We start from the raw sequence: 19,389 nt of genomic DNA, 5'->3' as shown, positions 1-19,389 counted from the left end.
ATGGCAGAAAAGTATCCAAACAGAATGACACCAAAACCAAAAACTAACAAGTACAGACACCTACAAACATGGGGATCCTATCTATACTTATGCTGCTAGACACTGCACTGTCTGCCACAGAGCTGATGATTTTAATGGCTTAGTTTTTCTCACCACCCCTCAGCTTCGATAAACTTTATCCATCTTTCTGTGCGATTCTGGTCATTGGTAATGAAACCTTGTAAAATAAATTGATGCTTAAGGGAACCTTCAAATCTATGGACATTTAAGAACTCAATATTGGATGCTTTATAAATGAACCCTTTTTCCAGAAAAAGACATGAGCTCTTACCATGTGAACCAAATCATCTATGACCGATAAAATAGTGACTCAACCCCAATGTTTTATAGCCTTTTATAGCAGTGGATATGATCTTGTTTGTGATTGTAGGTCAATTAAACCATAGTTTTCCATAACTTATTAAACAAAAGTTTATTGACGGCAGCATTGCTCATCCTCCCGTACTTTTATGTCTTTATGATCAGACTTTATAATTCACGCCTTATCGTGTGCTTCTCACAGAGGAGGCACAGGTGACAAAGATTTCCCAGCAGACAATCCAGTTTAGTTCGTCACAGCCCAAGAAAGCACCAGGTACGCAGGCTTTGCTGTACAGCTGTGCAAATATTAACTTCTACAGCATTTCTGTATTGACTGCCATTATGCGTTGTCATGGGAATGGATTACATTTCTCACACACAGGATTGATGCCACCAGTGGCGGATGAAAAATGTTCAAATCTCCTACATACAAAGTGCTGGTGTTTGTGTTTAAGTGCTGGTGCCCAGTGGGTTAACATGGAACTTTAATGTGGGTCCAAACTTGCTGGGGGATTTATTTCTTGGCACTGTTGTGGAAGAAAACTGGCACAAAATAGGAAAGCATCAACAATGATTGCTGTTATATAGGCTACAATACAATCTCTGATCTGCATTTGGAAAGAGGACAAATTCCAACAGCTCTTTAAATGTGGATTCAGTAAATGAGGTTTGGCAGCAGTTTCACGTGGTCCACTTAAGTGACCTGAAAGTGAGTTAAGACTTTTTTGGGCGGCACTCCTGCCTTCTCAGCACTTTAACGCCCCATTACAGCCATATGGTGTGTGTGTGTGTGTGTGTGTGTGTGTGTGTGTGTGTGTGTGTGTGTGTGTGTGTGTGTGTGTGTGTGTGTGTGTGTGTGTGTGTGTGTGTGTGTTCTGTGCATGGTTGTGTGTGCCTGTGCTCTGTGTGTGCCGTCCTCTCCATGTACCCTGCGTTTGCCATGGACTCCGACGCGGCTCCCACTGAAAACGAAGCGCCTGTCCACCGCTCTCCAGCTGCGCCACAGACGAACAACAGCACGACGGAGTGAAAGAAAAACAGCAACTATCGATCTTTGCCTGGAAGTGAAACTGGTCCGTTCACACCACTTCTCCCTGCCGCTGCGGATTCAGGGGCAGTCCCATGCCAGCTCTGTGCCCGAGGAGTTCAGCGTGAGTATATAATAGCCTCAGCAGCACAATGATACGATCATACTAACTGTCTTCTTTAAGTCAATGTGAGACCACTACGTATCGACTGATTGTGACGTCCCAGCCTTTTGTTGTTTAGCGCGTGCAACCAGATGTGGAGAACTTTGGAAAACCGGGCAGATGTGGACAGAGAATCTGTGTAAACGCAATCTAATTGTTAACCGACGGTGGAGGAACCTAACAAGTGCGGGTAAAAGAAAGAAAAAAAGAGTGAGTACTGAAGTAGCCTATAACTCTTGTATATTTTGTCTCTAAATATCTCTAGTAGCTACTCCTTTTTTATTTTTAAATCTATACATCATAAGTTGGCTACTTATTTACACACACACAGGCCTATCTATACAGAGAGAGTATAGGCTAATTATAAAACAGTTAAAATAGCTCCACCTTGGTCCTACAACTCTGACAGCCTCCCACTATGACCTAAAACTCTACTTTTACTCTGCTGTGAGTACTTATACTTACAATCACCTGTTATTTCCTTGACATGAATGCTATTCATTGAAAATATGTGTAGCCTAATTATTATGCCAATCCTTTCTTTATTGAATTTGAATAACATAAATCGTATAGAACAAGAAAACACAGTGCAAAAATACAACATCGGTCATTTGAAAATCAATAGATACTGAAGAATACCACATATCAATATATTCAATAATAAAATAAAATAGATAAAATAACGAAATATAACAAAAATATGATTATTATTACATTTCAGAAAGTTACAAGATTTGCTCCAAATATCTCTTGGAGCTCGCAAAGTTTGATCTTTTTCCAAGGCAAAGTAAAAGGTCATTGCCTACTACAGCTGTTCTGAAACCATGATGGTTTTCTGTTTCTTCTCATGAGAATATCATACTACTTTATGTTCAGGAAGCAGATGTTGAGTAAGGACCTTCAATTTTTAGAAGTGACAAAACTATGTGGGTAATGCTCCTTGCTAATGCTCACATATACAAGACCAACATCCTCTTAAATGTAAATGTAAAACTGAAAATCAGCCTGTCATATTACAACTGAAGTGCTGTAACTACAGAATGATTCATATATTTACTTGAAAAACATATTGGTGATTAATTTCTTTCAACTAGCCTACTCAGTTAATTCACCAACCTAAAATGTATTTTCTTCATTAATCACGTAAAAGTCTTCACATCTTATTGTTTTTATTTTCAGGTTTGGTCTCAGCTGGCTTGGTAGCGCTACACTGTCACTATGGAAACAGTCATGAGATTCAGCAGCCCCGGCACACACAACCAATCGACCGTGTTCATCCCAGTCTTCAACTCAAGCTGTCGCTTCGACGAGGAGTTCAAATACATCCTGCTACCTGTGTCCTACAGTCTGGTGTTTGTGTTTGGCTTCGTGCTCAACGCCACGGCTTTATGGATGTTCCAAAAGATGCGTCCGTGGAACCCCAGCACGGTGTTCATGTTCCACCTCGCCCTGTCGGACTTCCTGTACGTCCTCTCCCTGCCCACCCTCATCTACTATTACGCCAACCGCAGCCACTGGCCCTTTGGGTTGGCCGCCTGCAAAATAGTGCGCTTCCTCTTCTACGCCAACCTCTACTGCAGCATCCTCTTCCTCACTTGCATCAGCGTGCACCGCTACCTGGGCATCTGCCACCCCATCAAGGCGCTGACCCTGGTCAAGCCTCGTCACGCCCATCTAGTGTGCGGCCTGGTGTGGGGTGTGGTGACCGTGTGCCTGGTGCCCAACCTGATTTTCGTCACCACCTCCAGGAGGGACAACGACACCCTGTGCCATGACACGACCAGCCAGCAGGCCTTCGAGGAGTACGTGGACTACAGCTCGGTCGTCATGGTGCTCCTATTCGGCATCCCGTTCATGGTCATAGTGGTGTGTTACTGCCTGATGGCGCGGGCCCTGTGTCGGCCCAGGCGGGGATTATCTGCGAGCCCGCAGAGCCGCAACTCACGTCAGAAGTCCATCAAGCTCATCGTCGTGGTGCTGGTGGTGTTCGCCATCAGCTTCGTCCCATTCCACATCACACGGACTCTCTACTACACCTCCCGCGTGTTAGATCTTGACTGTAAATTCCTCAACATTGTCAACTTTACTTACAAGATCACCAGGCCACTGGCGAGTGTCAACAGCTGCATTGACCCAATACTATATTTCCTGGCTGGGGATCATTACCGCTCCAAAATGATGTCTGTTCTGACAGGAAAAAGACAGATGACAAGCAGCCAGAACCATGAACAGGCACAAACGCAGCGGAACAAAACAAGCCACGGCATTGCTCTGGTCTATAAGAACTCAGCCCTTAAAGACAGTGAAGAGGTCCAGAGATAGTGGGACGTCTATTGCTCTGTTGTCTAATGCTTAGCACGTCTTGAAGATTTCTGCACCAGACTAAGCTAACATTTCTAACACCGGTTTCCGAAGTGCCTGTTTGATTCCCCTTTTTGCACAGAGGGGGTTGGAAGACAGTGAGGTTGCAGTAAACTTTACTGACAGTGTGTACTTTCAATTTTGTTTTTTTAACAGGTACAATGTTTTGGTTGTAAAATGGAGTTCAAGTGGGGATTTTAGTACGTAGAGTCTTCCACTACAAAGGGATCATTTCACAATCTTCAATATGCAATTATATGCAATACAGCACAGTATAACACTGTTGTAACGTGTTCCTCTTTGTGGGAAATGGTGATGCAGAGTAGGAGTTTTACTTTCAGTCTATGTGTACCGGGGCTGGTTGTCACACTTTTTACTCATGTACGAATTGCTCATCTTCAAAAAAACTTTGAACAGTAATTCTTACATTAAAAGAAACCTTAAGGTCTTGGCTTGAAACTGGTATCATTTTTGTTTTTAGAACATGTTGCAACAAGAAGTAATTCACCATGAAAGACACTCTGACACAATGTGACAACCAACCCCATCACGGGGTCGGTTGTCACAGGGTATGGGGTTGGTTGTCCCTGTGGAGGTTCAATAGGGTTTCAGTGATATACGTAGGATCTTAAAAGAAGATGTGTAACTTTCTTGTTTTTTAAGCTAGACACACCAAATAACTTTTGAAATACCACCTCTATAATAATCACCAGTGCCTCGTTTAAACAGAGACAGGTGATCAGTTCTCTGAATGATCAAATTATCAAATCATTATGAATAAGTTACCTCATTTGGCAACAACAAACAGCATAGGAAAAGGTAGCCTACATGTCCAATATTATAATAAGACTGAGGCAGGTGATCAGTTCTCTGAATTATCTAATGAGAAGTAAAATGGAAGAATTTGCAGTGCTATAAAATTATTTCACTGAAAGCCATTGTCATCACATGTGTGACAACCAACCCCCAGAGCAGTGAGACAACCATCCCCAACTGACCATTTAACAAACATGTTAAGCTAACTACCACATAGCTTTAGCTTACTAGCTAAAAGACGACTCGACAAAAACTACCACTTTTGTTTTGTTAATGAGTGTTTTATTGTAAAATGACTAGTAACGTATAAGCTGTAATTACAAAAATAACACAAACATGAATAATTACTCTGACCCATAAAAATGATAGTGACCTCAATGTTTAGTGTGCATTCAACAAAATGACTAATGCAAAATGAACAGGAAGTCAGGGCTCAAATTTAATATCAACATCATGTCACAGCGCCCTGTAGTGTGGCTGTTACTAAGCACTGTGACAACCAACCTATATGCAACCAACCCCGGTCTCCCCTAAATACCGCAACACAGGTGGTCACATGTGGCTCAAAGTGGATATATTGCAGGCTGTGGATTGTTGTCATCTTGAGTAAGGAGGACTACATTTGGACTGGACACACACTGATCCAAACATGACAATTTATAACAGATAAAGCTGACAGATTTGTCTAGCCATTGTTTCAGAACTGGGAGTGTTATGAAGCAACCCTTCCTGTTGTATCAACAGTGTCTGTGTGTTACCCAGAGACAGCAGTTACACCCCCCGTTTCCCAGCTGTTTTTGTCCTTCAGCATTTACAGCTGCCTTATGCTCAACTTTGAGGAAAAACAGAGGGTCTGATCTGGATAAGACATAGATTTCAAACCACCCACGCCTTATTAGAGGAAGAAGGGATTTTCCTTTTACCTTTGGGATTGATACATGGAATTTAAAGGCCATTTTCTATCAGTTATCAAGCTGCTTGATAGTTTTGCAGGATGTGAAAGCAAGGGAAAGAGTGTGTCATCACATGAGTTACTATGCTGTATGTCATGTATCATCAACTTTAAGACACGTATTAGCTGATTATGCAGTGAATATATCCTATTTGGTTAAAGATATTGTGAAAGTCTAACATCCTGGCCAACCAACCTTTCATTATGAAAGTGAATGAAATTTAACAGTACAGGTGTTAAGGTGTTTTGGAGCCAGTCATAATCTGCGAGTGGACTGTGTGAGTCAAACAACAACAGGATGTTTTGTAAATCAATCATAGGTCATGGGAGAGTCCTGGGACAGCTGTAAATACTGTAACGATGATGAAACAACATGCTTGCTGCTGAACAGGATGAAGAGAAATCACTTGATTTCTCTCCAACAGCAATTTTCCCTTAAGTCATTTTAAAGTCAAAATAGCTACCCAAAGTATTTTTCCACACTGTCTCTAAATTATACTGTTTCAGTTTGATTGTACACTGATGAGCCATTTTAATGAGTCGGAATGACCTATTAAAACCATGAATGAACATACACCAATTAGCCACAACAACAAAACCACTCAGCTGTTTTAATGTTACGATATAGCCTACACAGATGCTAGATAGATGCCACTCAAACCTAAAAACCTGTATCACAGATCTATTACATCTGGACTGATTTCATGTGGTCATCATTTATCACTTCAATCAATCCAAATGAATGTATCTGATGCATTTGTGGGTTACTGTTGGTTTTGCAAGAATGCTCTGAGATTTTTTTTTAACAAAGTCTGCCCACACCAACACATATTGTCTGTAATTTACTTAACATTACAGACCATCATCACCACCACCACCTTCACCCTCAGCAACTATTTTTCATGCAAAACAAATAAAATAACCCTGACAAATATCTGCTTATTTGACATGTGATAAGTTAGTTAGGCTATAATAACTCAAACTGATCTAGGGGTTAAACTGTTTCCCAAGCAGCTCTGTGCATTTCATTTCATTTTTTTTTTTTTTTTACCTCTGTGAATGGTCCTCATACTCCTGTCAATCAGCTCACTAGCGCCTCCCTGTGGTGTTATGTTGGAAAGGATCCTGCCGCCTCTTTTAGGCCGAGGGCTCACTCACCTGGCGTGTTGGGGAGGAGAGGTCACACAACTTTATACTTGAAAAGTGTGAAGAAAAAAAAAAGGTCCTTCCGTCTTTGATAGACGCGACTGTCTAGTGTGTTTTGTTCCTCGGCGCTGTGGGACGGTCAAAGAAGAAGATGGGAGGAAGGTACCAACTTACACCTTACAATACACCTTCACCCACAACCACAACTCACTGACTGGACATTGAATGCACATGCGCCTGGAAGGTGCATTGCTCCCATGATTGCTCCACGTTTGGTATTGTGTCTCCCTACGGTGGCCCTGAGAGTTCAACACACATGCAAAGACAACCAAAGTGTTTCCAAGGGACATTAAAAAGCGATAAACCCAGCTTGGGACAGCAGTTCAATGGTCACTTGTGACTCAAAATATAAAAAGCACAATACCAAACAAATGTCATTCAGGTCAGTTAATTACTATTTTTCTTATATCTGAAGATGGCGGAAACGGCCACGGGTTGGACTCGTCCTTAGCTTCAGGGCCTTCACGGTACAAGTTAACACCTCCATGGTTTAGGATTGAGTTTAGATGGTCTACGTTTAATAGTTTTGATATTATTTTATATCGTGATGATCGTGATAAGACGTGTCGGCAAATTCTTAAAAACACTTTTCGCGTTTGCGTCTTTACATTATGCTCTCGCGGCCACCGTAGAAACCTAAACGCGAAAAACAAAAAACAAAAACAAACGTGGAGCATGTAGCCTAGCTGAAAGCCTACAGCCACTCCGGGTGAAAACAAACCGCCACCTTTTGATGGATTGAGACTAAAGGTAATTCATGTGTGTCTTTCTCGTATCCTCTGTCGATTCTGAGTTGTGTTATTTGTTTATTTAGCTATTTATTCATTAAGTGTTTGCTAGCTGCCACAGAGCAGGAGCCACGGCCCAGAGGGATGGGCAGAAAGATGGAGGGAAAACTGACTGAAAGTACAGGAGTACTATATATATATAAAAGCACAGGATTAATATTGCACAAGCACAACAAGCACAGTCTTCATATAGCCTACGTATGGTATGATGTTGTGGGACCATGAATGATCCATCCTTGGGCAAACTGCACCCTCTCGGTTGGTATCCTCCTGCTGCCCTTGAGATGTTGATCTGAGAAAAGTTTCTTAGCTTGAAATTCTCCTTGAGGGATGAATAGAGAATTTGTATTGAATAGGACACAGCCAACTGAGCTAAATGACACCGTTTGATGATTTTCATGTAGTGAGGGATGATGAGCCATACTACACCCTGAGCTCAGAGACTCGACCTCTGTCGGATCCATCAGTATAACCATTGAGATTAAACTGCGTGACAAGATGAAACAGTAGCTGCTGTTCTTCCCCCTATTTTGCTGAAATTAATATGTTATGTGTCCGTAAACTAACAACAGTTTGAGGATTGATTTGAAATTCTGTGGCTATGCTGACAGGGTCTGTAGGTGATGATGTGTGTGTTTGTCTAGACACAAATTGTTCTGTGTTGCCATTACACATCGCTCTTGAAACTATCATAGTTAGAGAAATCTTCATCAACTATTTCTATCAGTTAACATGATTGAGGCTATTGCTGTTTGATGCATAACAGATTAAGTTCATTTGCCGCTTTAAATAGATGTTTTATTTATTTATTTAATTGCGGCTATGTTGTCTAACGGGGACATTATTCATGTTTCCTTGGATGTAATATTATGGTCAGGAGATTATATTACCAGGGCCCCGCCCCGCGCCTGTCAGACAGCACCCCGGGTGTTTGTTTCCCACTTAATACATTGATTTGTATCGATGTATATTTATTGGAGGTGAAGATATATCACTTGAGTCTTAACTGTTCCAGACGAAATGATTCGCTATAAGCCTATGAATAAGGACCGTGTCTGACAGAGCCATTAATGGCTGTACATTTATTTTTCATTTAGGCTAATTTAATGGCCAGTTGTAGGATTTCACCTCGACTTTGAGACCAAAGCAGCAAGTAAATAATGCCCGAGCCAACCATTTGTACAAAACGGCATAAAATCTTTAGAATATTGACTTATTTTAGTTCAAATACTCCACGTCATTTAACTTAATAAAAAAAAAAAAAATCAAAGGAGTTCAATGTCATTTTCAGTGCAAAGAGAAAAAAAAGACTTGACAAAAACTGAGTGTAAAGTCTGTTTATTTTAGAGACTCTGGTAAATTAGGGAAATTACTGCCGGCGCTGTTTTTAATTGGCCTCATCATTTGATCTGTGTTCGTCTCGATCCTGCAGGTTTGCTTGAATTAGTTGCTCAAGGACACTGTGGGACAGCGAGAGCAATCAATGATCGGATTCACGACAGTTAGAGGATAGCGCCTCACAGAACAGTAGAAAAATAAAAGAACCTGACTGTGGAGCATGTTTGAGACTTTTATGAGAAGCCTATTCAGCTCCATGCATCTGCTGTGATTAAAAGTGACAAAGCAGCTTTAAGTAATACTTTAGTATCTAGATCTTTGAATTACATTTGACAAAAACAACCATCACCCTGCAACAAATAATAATAATAATAATAATAATAATAAAAAGACCCACTTAAAGTTGACCCACACAAGAGGCTGAGATTTGCAGGTTTGGGCTGAAGGGCTGAAAGATTTTGAAATTTAATATATTTTGAAAGCTACAAGTGAAAAAAAAAGAATCCAACATTAATTGCAAATGATAATAATTTTTGATTGAATGTATCCAGGATTTATATAAGGAAATGCAATCATTAGGATTATATCTGTACCATGTTATATCATATCTTGCTGCCTAAACACAGGGAAACATAGAATTATAGATATTTATATGTAAGAAAAATATCATCGCAAACTATTTCTTTAGCATTAAATACAATCTCAGAGACCATATGGAAGAATATACTTGTAATTATGATAAGATATTAGTAAATAAAAAAATAAAAAACTCTGTGTATTGATTGTGAGATACACCTACGCCTCAGCCTCAAGTGATGCATTTGTTGAGCCTTGAACATTTTTTTCTGTTTTTTTTCCTCTTGTTTGTCAAATTATAAGGCAGAGATGAGGGATTTCAAGGACGCGTGGACTGAATTTAATCGAAGAGGCTGAGAGTGGAGTGGAAGAGTGACACACAGAGGAGAGAAGTTCATTATTCTGCTGAAAAGGAAACCAATGGCTTTCACAGTCACCATGGTAACTGGCCTTTCTTTTGCCGTCAGACCTATGATAAGGTACTTCACAGCATTAAGCACAATTATTGCAAGGTAAAAGGGGAAATATTGCTTTCCAAATGCTAATAGATGTTAGATATTGATTGGCATGGGTGATTCATACAGAAGTGTGCCCCAACTGTTTCACCTGCCTGACTCTCTGCAACCTCTAATGAAATTTGATGGAGGCGATGCTTGATAGGCCTTTGTGGCACAGTGGGCTTCAGCTGCACTTGCATCTTTACTTGAGCTGAACATAAGAAAAAAAAAACACTTCAGCAGAAATGGCAAAAAGATGAAGACAGATTTGAAGCTGGGAAACAGCACTAAAACCATACAAGTGTAGAGGAAGAAGCAGAAGAAAAAGAAGAAGCCTCCAAAATGCTTGAGTGCTGATTATTTTTCATTAAGGAAACATATGAATCGCTGCAAGTTTTCCCAGCTCTGTTGTCGCAAAATGTCTCACAATATAAATACTAAACACCCACTGCTTCCCGTCATTAGCATGTCATTCTGTTGTCAAGTGACCCCGCTCGCACTCTAACACAAAGACGGGTCGGCCTTGGCAGCGGTGAGGTCAGCACCACGCAGCAAGTCCAGGCCGTGGGGGGTGGGTGGCTGGTTGGTGGCAGCAGCCTGCTTAGTGGGTGAGAGGATGGAGGATTAACATAGTGGGAAGCATGGGAGCTGGTGTGTGTGTGTGTGTGTGTGAGGAGGGATAGGGTGGTGTGGGGCAAATTGTTTTAACCCCTATTACAGCAACTGCATGGCGCTTCTCTTATCTAGGCTGCTGCAGCCACTCATTAATATTCCGTACATATGGCAGTGCTTTCTGTATCATTGTCTATTAATGGGAGGGATAATCGCTCATTCAATTATCAGGCAGTCAGCAAAAGACCAACCGTGCCTGCGCACCCCCGGTTCACACAGTGGCACAGCCCAAAACAGAGGTGTGCCAGCGAGAGGGTGAGAGCGATAGCAGGGATTACAACATATTAGCTACTTTAATAAGTCAGGCTGCTGGGAGTAATGTGAAGCAAACAGGGATCTGTTGGCGTACAAGACACATGCCTGAACTTTGGAGCGACAAAGCAGAGGAGGGCAACATCTGAAAACCTTCTTCCTGTACCAACTTTAAAGTCACGCCGCACACGAGTGTCATGGCCAGGATCTATGGGGCTGATTTCAGAAAGTGTTTCATGCTGTTAAACACAGAAGCTTCTCCATTATGGCGATGCACCGTGGTCAGAAAAGGCCGTTTATAGCTGCGTGAGAGACTCTGACGGCTCTGCCTGCCGAATAAAGCTTGACCCCGATGTCTGTGGGCCAGAGATCTGTGCAGTGATCAAATGTAGCGCTCATCCCTGTTGATCTGTGCTTTGTGGCCTCAGGACCCGGCGCTGTCTGTCTCCCTGCTGCTGAGGCCACGGCCTGGATATGGGGGGGGGGGGTTACTGATAATAGTATGACCTCTGGCTGTGTTGACCCCAAAAGACCTTTGTTGAGTCAACACACACACACACACACACACACAGAAAGAGGAAGAGTTGGAGTGAGGTTGTTTAGTTGTCCACTGAGTTTCTTCAGGAGGTGGGCCAGGAGATTGGAGTGCAGAGCTGTTGCAAGCGGGGGGTTGTTTTGTGGGGTGTGGGTGGGGTGGGGGTGTGAAAAAGATAGGAGGTGAAATGTTAACAAAATCTTACAAAAATCCGTAGTTTGATAAATTTTCGCATTTTGAATGAACCGAAGGCGGCGGTGGCTGTGGAGGGCCTTTGTTGGAGGTCCCATTTTCTCTGGGAGAGCAGCACGCTCACAGGGTCAGCGAAGTTACGAAAGTAATTAAAGCTTGGTGATTCACTGCCTGCTGCAGAGAAAAGAAAGCAAGCTGTCATTCTGATTTAGAAAAATAAATTACAATTTTAATAATGGGGGAGGATGGGGGCGCGAGAATGTCTAGAGCCTCGGTGGGTCGGGGGGAGGCGGCGGGGTGGGGGGTGGGCATGTTGGGTGGGAGGAGGGGTCGAGGGGGTTGCTGGCTGCCTACTTATCAATAGTTGCAATTTTTTTTTTTTTTTTTTTTTTTGAAACCGCATCGGTAGTACATTGCGAGAGCACAAGTGCCCTTAAAAAAAGAAAACCCTGGAACATTAACATACTGATTTCATGCGCATGGCAAAGGGCCTGAGCCAATATCAGAGAGGACTCAGCAGTCCTATTGTCTGCTGGGACTCTGGTCCCCTCTGATATGAAAATTCAATTATTTTATAACTAGATCTGGCGCTGCGTTTTGACAGTCGACGGTAGCGCCTTGCCAGCTGCATCAGTGTGGGGGACCAGAGGCTCCTGATAGCGAGAGGGAGGCCTTTCAGACATTGACATGTTTTTGGGGGACAAGATTGCCTAAATGTGTTGCATTTAAGGACTGAAAGTTAATCTAATGCACCACCATTATCTCACTCAGGTAATTCCAATACCATCCTCAATCTATGTTTACGCTCACGCACGCACACACACCGCATACTCGCACACCCATTCATTCTTCAGCACTTTGAATCTGATTCCCAGGCTTTCTGCATCCAAACAGGTAATGTATTTATTTATTTTTTCAGCGCTGCATATTCTCAGTCAGGGCGCTGGAAACTATATAAAATAGAAGTTGTTTTCTAAGGGACATCAGCAGTTTTTAAGTCATAATTCTGTAGAAACACACAGAAAAAAAACATAAGTAATAAAAATTGCTACTCAGTGCAGAGAACCTTTTTGTTGAAAAGAACTGTTTTCCATGTACTTTTTTTTTTTCTTTTTTTGCATTGCTGGGTGCAAACAGCATACATATGCATGAGTTGTTTCATTCACTTCACTGTAAATTAACGAAAAAGAAAATGTACAAATATCTTAGCTTGAGAGGAAAAAAACAAAATTTTCTGCCGGCGTGCAGATTTCTTCTAAATCGAGAATTCCCTCCATGAAAATGTTAGATTGGTGCAGACAGCAAAACTTTTTTAAGGCGCTTCTATCCACGCCGAGACATGAGGCCTATTTTTTTTCCTGAGGTTATGGGACAAATCCTTTCATTACCTCAGCGGCTCATTGTGAGAGTTCTGAGGGGGGTCTGTTAAGATTAGGGAACAGGAAGCAGCCCCCCGGTATGGCCCTCTCTACTCAGACCCCACCGTGCTGTACTTATTAACCCAGCCTGGGAGAAGATGTACCTGCCTCCCCTCATTAGGCCGCGGTGGAGTACGCGCTCAGCCCGCAGAAGAATGGAGCATTAATTAGTATTCTCCGCAGGGGGAACTGCCATTAGCACTTAATTAGCAGTAAGAGTACCATTCAGTCAGGCAGCCAGTTAGTGTCGAACACAGTATGTTCTGTGTCTTTTCTCCGTGTGTAATAGAAAAACACTGATGAATGGCCTTGCTGTTTGTGCACATGTGTTGTTTTTTATACATATATACCGTATCTATATATGTTTTTATGCTCCTTTTCTTCTCAAATGCAGCTCATCAGACCAAAGACGATTTATGGTTTGGACGTTTTTCTTTCTCTTTGACAGAGCTGCAGGAGCTGCCGTTGTTCCCAAGTCAGCAGGCCTCTGTTGTAAAGGTTTAACTCTGTGTGCTGCCCTCTCGCCGCTGTTGACCTCCACGAGGGCAAAACGCTCGTGTTCTCGTCTGCACCGCACTGCACTGCTCGCTGCACCGCTCGCTCGGCCCCGGGGTGGTAAAGTGGGTGATTAGGGGATTGAGGTCAACTTTCCCCATTGGTCTGAGGGAAGTTCCTTTGATCTGCTGAGTAGGCATTCTTCTCCCTTTTCTCTGTGTTCTCTGTCCAGCGCCGTCACCGCTGAGGAGGGACAAGGGAGGCTGTTAACCCACCTCAGTCCGCTCCCCGGCCTCACTGGCCCTCGCCCTCGCCCCCACCCCGCCCCACCTCCTCCTCCTCCTCCTCCCCCACTACTGCCACCTCCTCTTGCTTCTCCTCCACCTCCTCCTCCTTCTCCGCCAACAGCTTTAGGGAGGCTCAGGCTGGGATGGTGGCGGTGGTACCTTTCATTTCCCGAAATCTGAGAGGCGGAGAGCTGTCATTTGCCAATTTGGCCTGAATGGGGCGGACAGCGGATTGAATGTCGTTTTCCCACCAGGCTACACCATCCAGACCAGCGGGGGAGGGAGGGGCACGCAGGGAGCCGGGTGTAATGCTAGAGTAAAATTAGAGCTTTGATGGCAGCTAATAGTGTGTGATGGTTGGCACTGACGTGGATTTCCAGTAAAGACGCCACAGGTTCTCTCTCCCCCTCTCCCTCCTCTCTTTCCTCTCTCTCACCCCCACTCTCTCTCTCTCTCTCTCTCTCTCTCTCTCTTTGACACACCTATAAGATTATGCGAGCCCTGCCTTCTTTCTCAGAGCTGTAATTTCTCCCTGATCAATATAATTATACATCTCCTTCCTATGTCAAAGGGCTAGACTGGTCCTGTTTCCCTCCGTGCCTTCTCACACACTCACACACACACACATCCACATCCGCACACCCACACACACACCCACGTAACATACACATATCAGCTTTTGAGAAAGCGAAGACACTGCAGAACAACACCGACAGCGTTCCCTCTCATATTCCAGCGCCAGGTGAGCTGCAAGCAGGCAAAGATTTAGTTACAGGAATCCTCCACTTTACAACATATGACTCTGTGTTGTGCTGCTTAAAGGATTGCTCAGTTCACCCTAATGTTCTGTTTGGGCCCCTGGAAATGCCAATCCCTCGTCACCACCACTAGTGCTTATTTACTAATATCTACCTATGGACCAGATTTTTGAGGTAATTATAAGCTTCAGAAGTTCACATCTTCTGTTTTGCTGCTGTAAATTACAGTTAAATGCAATGTACTGTAAGTTTTTCTGCCCAAATCCAAAAGCCAATCAACATTTATATGATTTGAGTTTTATAATAGTTTTGTCAGGGAGTTTTGTCTCTCTGGTATCTACATGACCCCATTTGTCTACGAATGATATAATATAATATATTATAATTTGTAGAAAGATCAATAATTTGAGTCTTTTACCAAAGGATTTCAATTTACAGCCTATTTTCTGTTGCATACAATTAGGAACTTAATCCCTTTAGGTGTTTTTAGTTGTTGTTCAGCCATAGGAAGTGATTGGAGGACCACACCCAGGACTCCTGTAACGCGCAGTGACCATTTGTTGCCTTTGTGTCTGCGTTAGTGGGGATATAGCAACAGTGGTAATGAAGAAAAGCACTTGTACAAGGAGATTTTTATGTTTGGCCTTAAAGCGAGAGGTGGCTAAGTGCACTTTAAAGTTACTTTGAGATTACAGTATTGACATAAGATGAGTGGATGGATTTTTTTTGTTGTTGTGCAGGATGGTTAAGGACACCCAGGTACTGCATCTGCTTCCTTCAAGGGTTTTTAAAAATCCACATTAATCACCCCCCCACCTCCAGACATGAGGATGCACGAAACACAACACTGATGGGATCCGCCTCAAGGCTACCAGGCACACACACACACACACACACACACACACACACACACACACACACACACACACACACACACACACACTCTACATTAGATGTTTTGATAGCTTCTGAGGCACGAGCGGCACTGTGATGCTCTGACATATGGAAGGTTAAAGGCTTCTTAAATATCCATATCAATCTGCACACTTGTCAGCTTGACAATGACGGAAACAGAACACCATTAACCGCGTCAGGCAGCATGATCCCCGTCTGTGCAACATTAGAGAAATACTGTAGATGGTTCCCTGGAAGACATTCCTCTGGACGTTAGCCAAGCCACAGCTCTAGGGGCTGAATTATAGTTTTTCGATCGGTTTTAATGGCAAAATATTTAACGGTTACTTTAGAAGATGGCGCCACGAGGTTGGCAGCCTGTTGCAGCAGCTCCTGCTCGCTGTTAAGCTTTTTTTTTTTTTGCTTTAATTTGTTTGTTCATTTCTTTTGCATTTCTTCATTTCCCATCGCTTTGTACTTATCATTGTGGTCTTTATTCCTTTCATTGAGGTGTGCTGCTGCAATACCAGAAATTCCCCCTACTATCATCTCATCTTCCCCTTATCTCACCTGTTAACCTTACACGTTGGCTTTGACACATGTATGAGCTTATAGGTGTATGTTTTTCAACGACTACACCAGAGTGTGGGTCAAGTCCCTGTTTGCTCCGACGTCAGAAATACAATATCCTGTTTTAAGATGGATCTGATTGCATTGATTTCATTGTTCTGCTCTCTCTTGGTAATGCCTATATGCTTGTGACCGTGCGGGATGATTGTCCTCTTCCTGCTGCATGGAGAGCATTGTACTCTGTTCTCCTGGGATGGGAGATGTTTTGTTTTTTTTGAGCTCTTTCACACCAGCTCTCTCCCTCTTTTTCTTTTTTTTTCTTTTTTAACACAATAGCCCTCTCTCCTCTCACCCAGTGTGGCAACCCTTTCAAAACGGGAAGCTCCAGGTCAGTTTCCCTTGCCAAGTTTTGCAGCCTGCCATGTTGTCTATTCTGCTCAGCTATTTAAAAAATGTTGAATATCAACAATGGCTTTCACTGGTGCATTGTCAACTTTTGTATGAAGCAATCTTGGCTGAATGAGATGGGTCCCAGAGCAGGGAGAGCTCAGCTGCAGTGTGCACTACCACACCAGCGACTGCCCGGGTCTTTTCGCTCTTTATACTCCTCTGCTGCGCTGGGAGCTGCCATGGTGCCGGTCCTCCCGTCCGAATGGCCACGGCTGGAGTCTGAGCCGAGGCTCTGGGTGTCGTTGTCGCTATCTTTCGGTCCATGGTCCTCCTGCTCCTAGGCCGGCCAGCTGACAGCCAGCTGTTGAAGGTGTGTCTAACTGAGGAAATGGGAAAGCAGCAGCACCCTTGGGACCAGTCAGAGCTTTGGTGAGTGCCCTCAATTTTGTGGCCAGAGTGGGAGGAGGTTAGTAGTAAAAAGAGGAGAGCAGAGGGAGGGGGGGAGGGGGGGGGGGGGTTCAGGAAGACGGTGTGGAGAGCTTTGCCTTGTGTGTTTACACTATCTGTTCACATGGTACATGCGTTTCTTGTTAGTTACTTAGTTTTTTAAGATGTGTATGTCGTCTCTTGGTGTAGGAGTCAAACACGAGAAAATGAAAAACAACCAGGCAGAACAGTCTCATCCCTCCTGCTGTCCCGTTGTGAAATAACGGAATAATATCAACGACATATAGACTCAGAAAATCAAAATGAAACTTTCCTATTATGCCATTTGCCAACTCGGTACGTTCTGCAACCATCTTGACATTTTCACAATGTTCAAACCTCCCTACAGCAGCGAAGGGTCTGTCTGTCCTGTCTGATATGCACACTGGGATGCATCTGTGACTTTATGCTGCAGTCTCTGAGTGTGTCAGCACAAGCACATACATCTGTGTTTGTGTAAGTGAAGAGAAAGATGAAAGCAGGAATGAGAGCTTGCTTCCAGATAATAGTAGCTTAGGGTCTTTGTCCTGCTGTCAGCCAGGAGAGCAGTGAGGCTGGAAATCGCTCCAATGCAGCGGCAACATCTTGTATGTTTCATTGACATATCAGTCTATGGGGCAATGAGCTGTCGCCTCAGTCTGCACTCCTCTGCACACTTCTGCTGTGTGTATGTGTGTGGTGTTTGTGTACAAATAGGTGGCACACGGGAGTTCTGTGGTGTTAGTGAAAAGCAAAGGTTGATATGGGTGGAATATGAAGGTGAAGCATTATTTAGTGCAGCACAGTGGATGATGCAGAAGAGAGGCAGCAACATTTACTTCAGCAAAAATGTGTTTTTTACCCTCATTTTGAAACACTTTGACACTATAAAAAATACTTTCTTTTCTGTTTTGTACTCAGGCTATTCTAATAAGAGTTTTAACACACACACACACACGCACATTTAATATCACAAATGTAAAACTTCTGGTTTAGACGAGACCTATTGATTTGAAATTCATAATGAATTTCCTATGAATTCCAGCATGTAAATTTATGATATAATGGTTCAGCAATTTAATTGGTCATACTGTCAATATGTTGCACTCTTAAATTTTATGTTGATTCTAAATTGTCATTTTGCCTGTTCTGTCTTAACTCAGGAATCGTTTAAGCAGAGCAAAATAGGGTGATTATAGATATATTAAAGATTTTTTTTTAAATATTGAGCTGAAATATTAGAGCTCCAGTAAACTGAGCTGGGACACCATACCTTCTCCAGGACCTGAGTTGTCCTCTGTCTCACCTCTCTCAGTTCAACCCAAAGCAAGGTGACCAAATTCATCTCAGGCCAGCCCATCCATTATCTTGTCAACACAGCCAGCTTCCCGCCTTAGTTTGCTCTTCTCCCAGCAGACTCACTCTAATGAAATACGCAATAATCACCACACTCATCTCATCATGCTCAAGGTAATTAATATATTTAGAGGGCGATGGCTAACTCTTAATTAAATTATGCCTCCTTTAATGAGACCTTGACTGGGACTAAATTTATGACCACTATCTGCTTTATCGAGTGCTTGGCACGCAACAAAGATTTGTCATTTTCTCCCAAATCACAGCCAGATTACACATAATGGTACTCATGATTTATATATCAATTTATGCTTGTTTGTTTCCTTATTTAAGATTTAATAAATTACCTCTTATAATTACCTAGTCTGGTTTTGGGTCCCTAAAAGCCCCCAATTTCTGCAATTAATGCCCAGTGCTGTATCGCTGTTACATATTCATTTTGGAGGAGAATACAGATAACAACTTGGTGACATTAATCATGTTGCAAAATTGGGTGTATTTAATTAATTAAAGTTACACTGCAAATTAATTGTGCATTCTCACAATATTATCTTAAGCTAATGAAGGCTCGACAAAGAGACTGTTTCATTTTTTAAAAAGAGGCTAGATTAGTGGGATCTCAATTATGGCTAAAACAAAAGAGGGCTGCTTGCTTGGGCATGGCGCAAAGCAAAAAGTGACGATTCAGCACTTTCTGCCAAACAAAAAACGGAGAAAGTTTCCATTGTTTTTGGAAAAAAACTGAACATGGCAATGATTCAAAAGATACATGGAAAATAATGAGTGCCGCAATTAGCCAGTCAGGGAATAACACTATTTAAAGTGATCATCATATAGAGGTGCTTGATAATGCCATTCACAAGGCAGCAGCTCCCTAGCAGCAGGCATCATCAGAGTGGTGGAGAAAAAAAAAAAAAAGCATCCTTAGGCCTGATTTAAACTGTGTGCTCTTTTGTTTGGTGTAAACACAGCTTTTAGAAATACTCAGACTGTGCTCTGAAAACTCCTCTGTTCACAAACA

General features: G+C 42.7%; 1 protein-coding gene across 1 annotated transcript; it reads left to right on the top strand.

Moving 5' to 3' along the window:
* Window positions 1-1,211: 1,211 nt before the first annotated feature.
* LOC310992439 (P2Y purinoceptor 4) lies at window positions 1,212-5,043 on the top strand. Its single transcript, XM_083980493.1, has 3 exons — window positions 1,212-1,511; window positions 1,630-1,760; window positions 2,730-5,043. The coding sequence occupies exon 3, from the start codon at window positions 2,769-2,771 to the stop codon at window positions 3,870-3,872; it is 1,104 nt and encodes a 367-aa protein (XP_083836619.1). The 5' UTR covers window positions 1,212-1,511; window positions 1,630-1,760; window positions 2,730-2,768; the 3' UTR covers window positions 3,873-5,043.
* The last annotated feature ends 14,346 nt before the right edge of the window (window positions 5,044-19,389 follow it).

Source organism: Trachurus trachurus (genome assembly GCF_905171665.1).
Source record: "Trachurus trachurus genome assembly, chromosome: 10".
Classification (NCBI taxonomy): Eukaryota; Metazoa; Chordata; class Actinopteri; order Carangiformes; family Carangidae; genus Trachurus; species Trachurus trachurus.
This window is presented reverse-complemented; position numbering and strand designations above follow the sequence as displayed.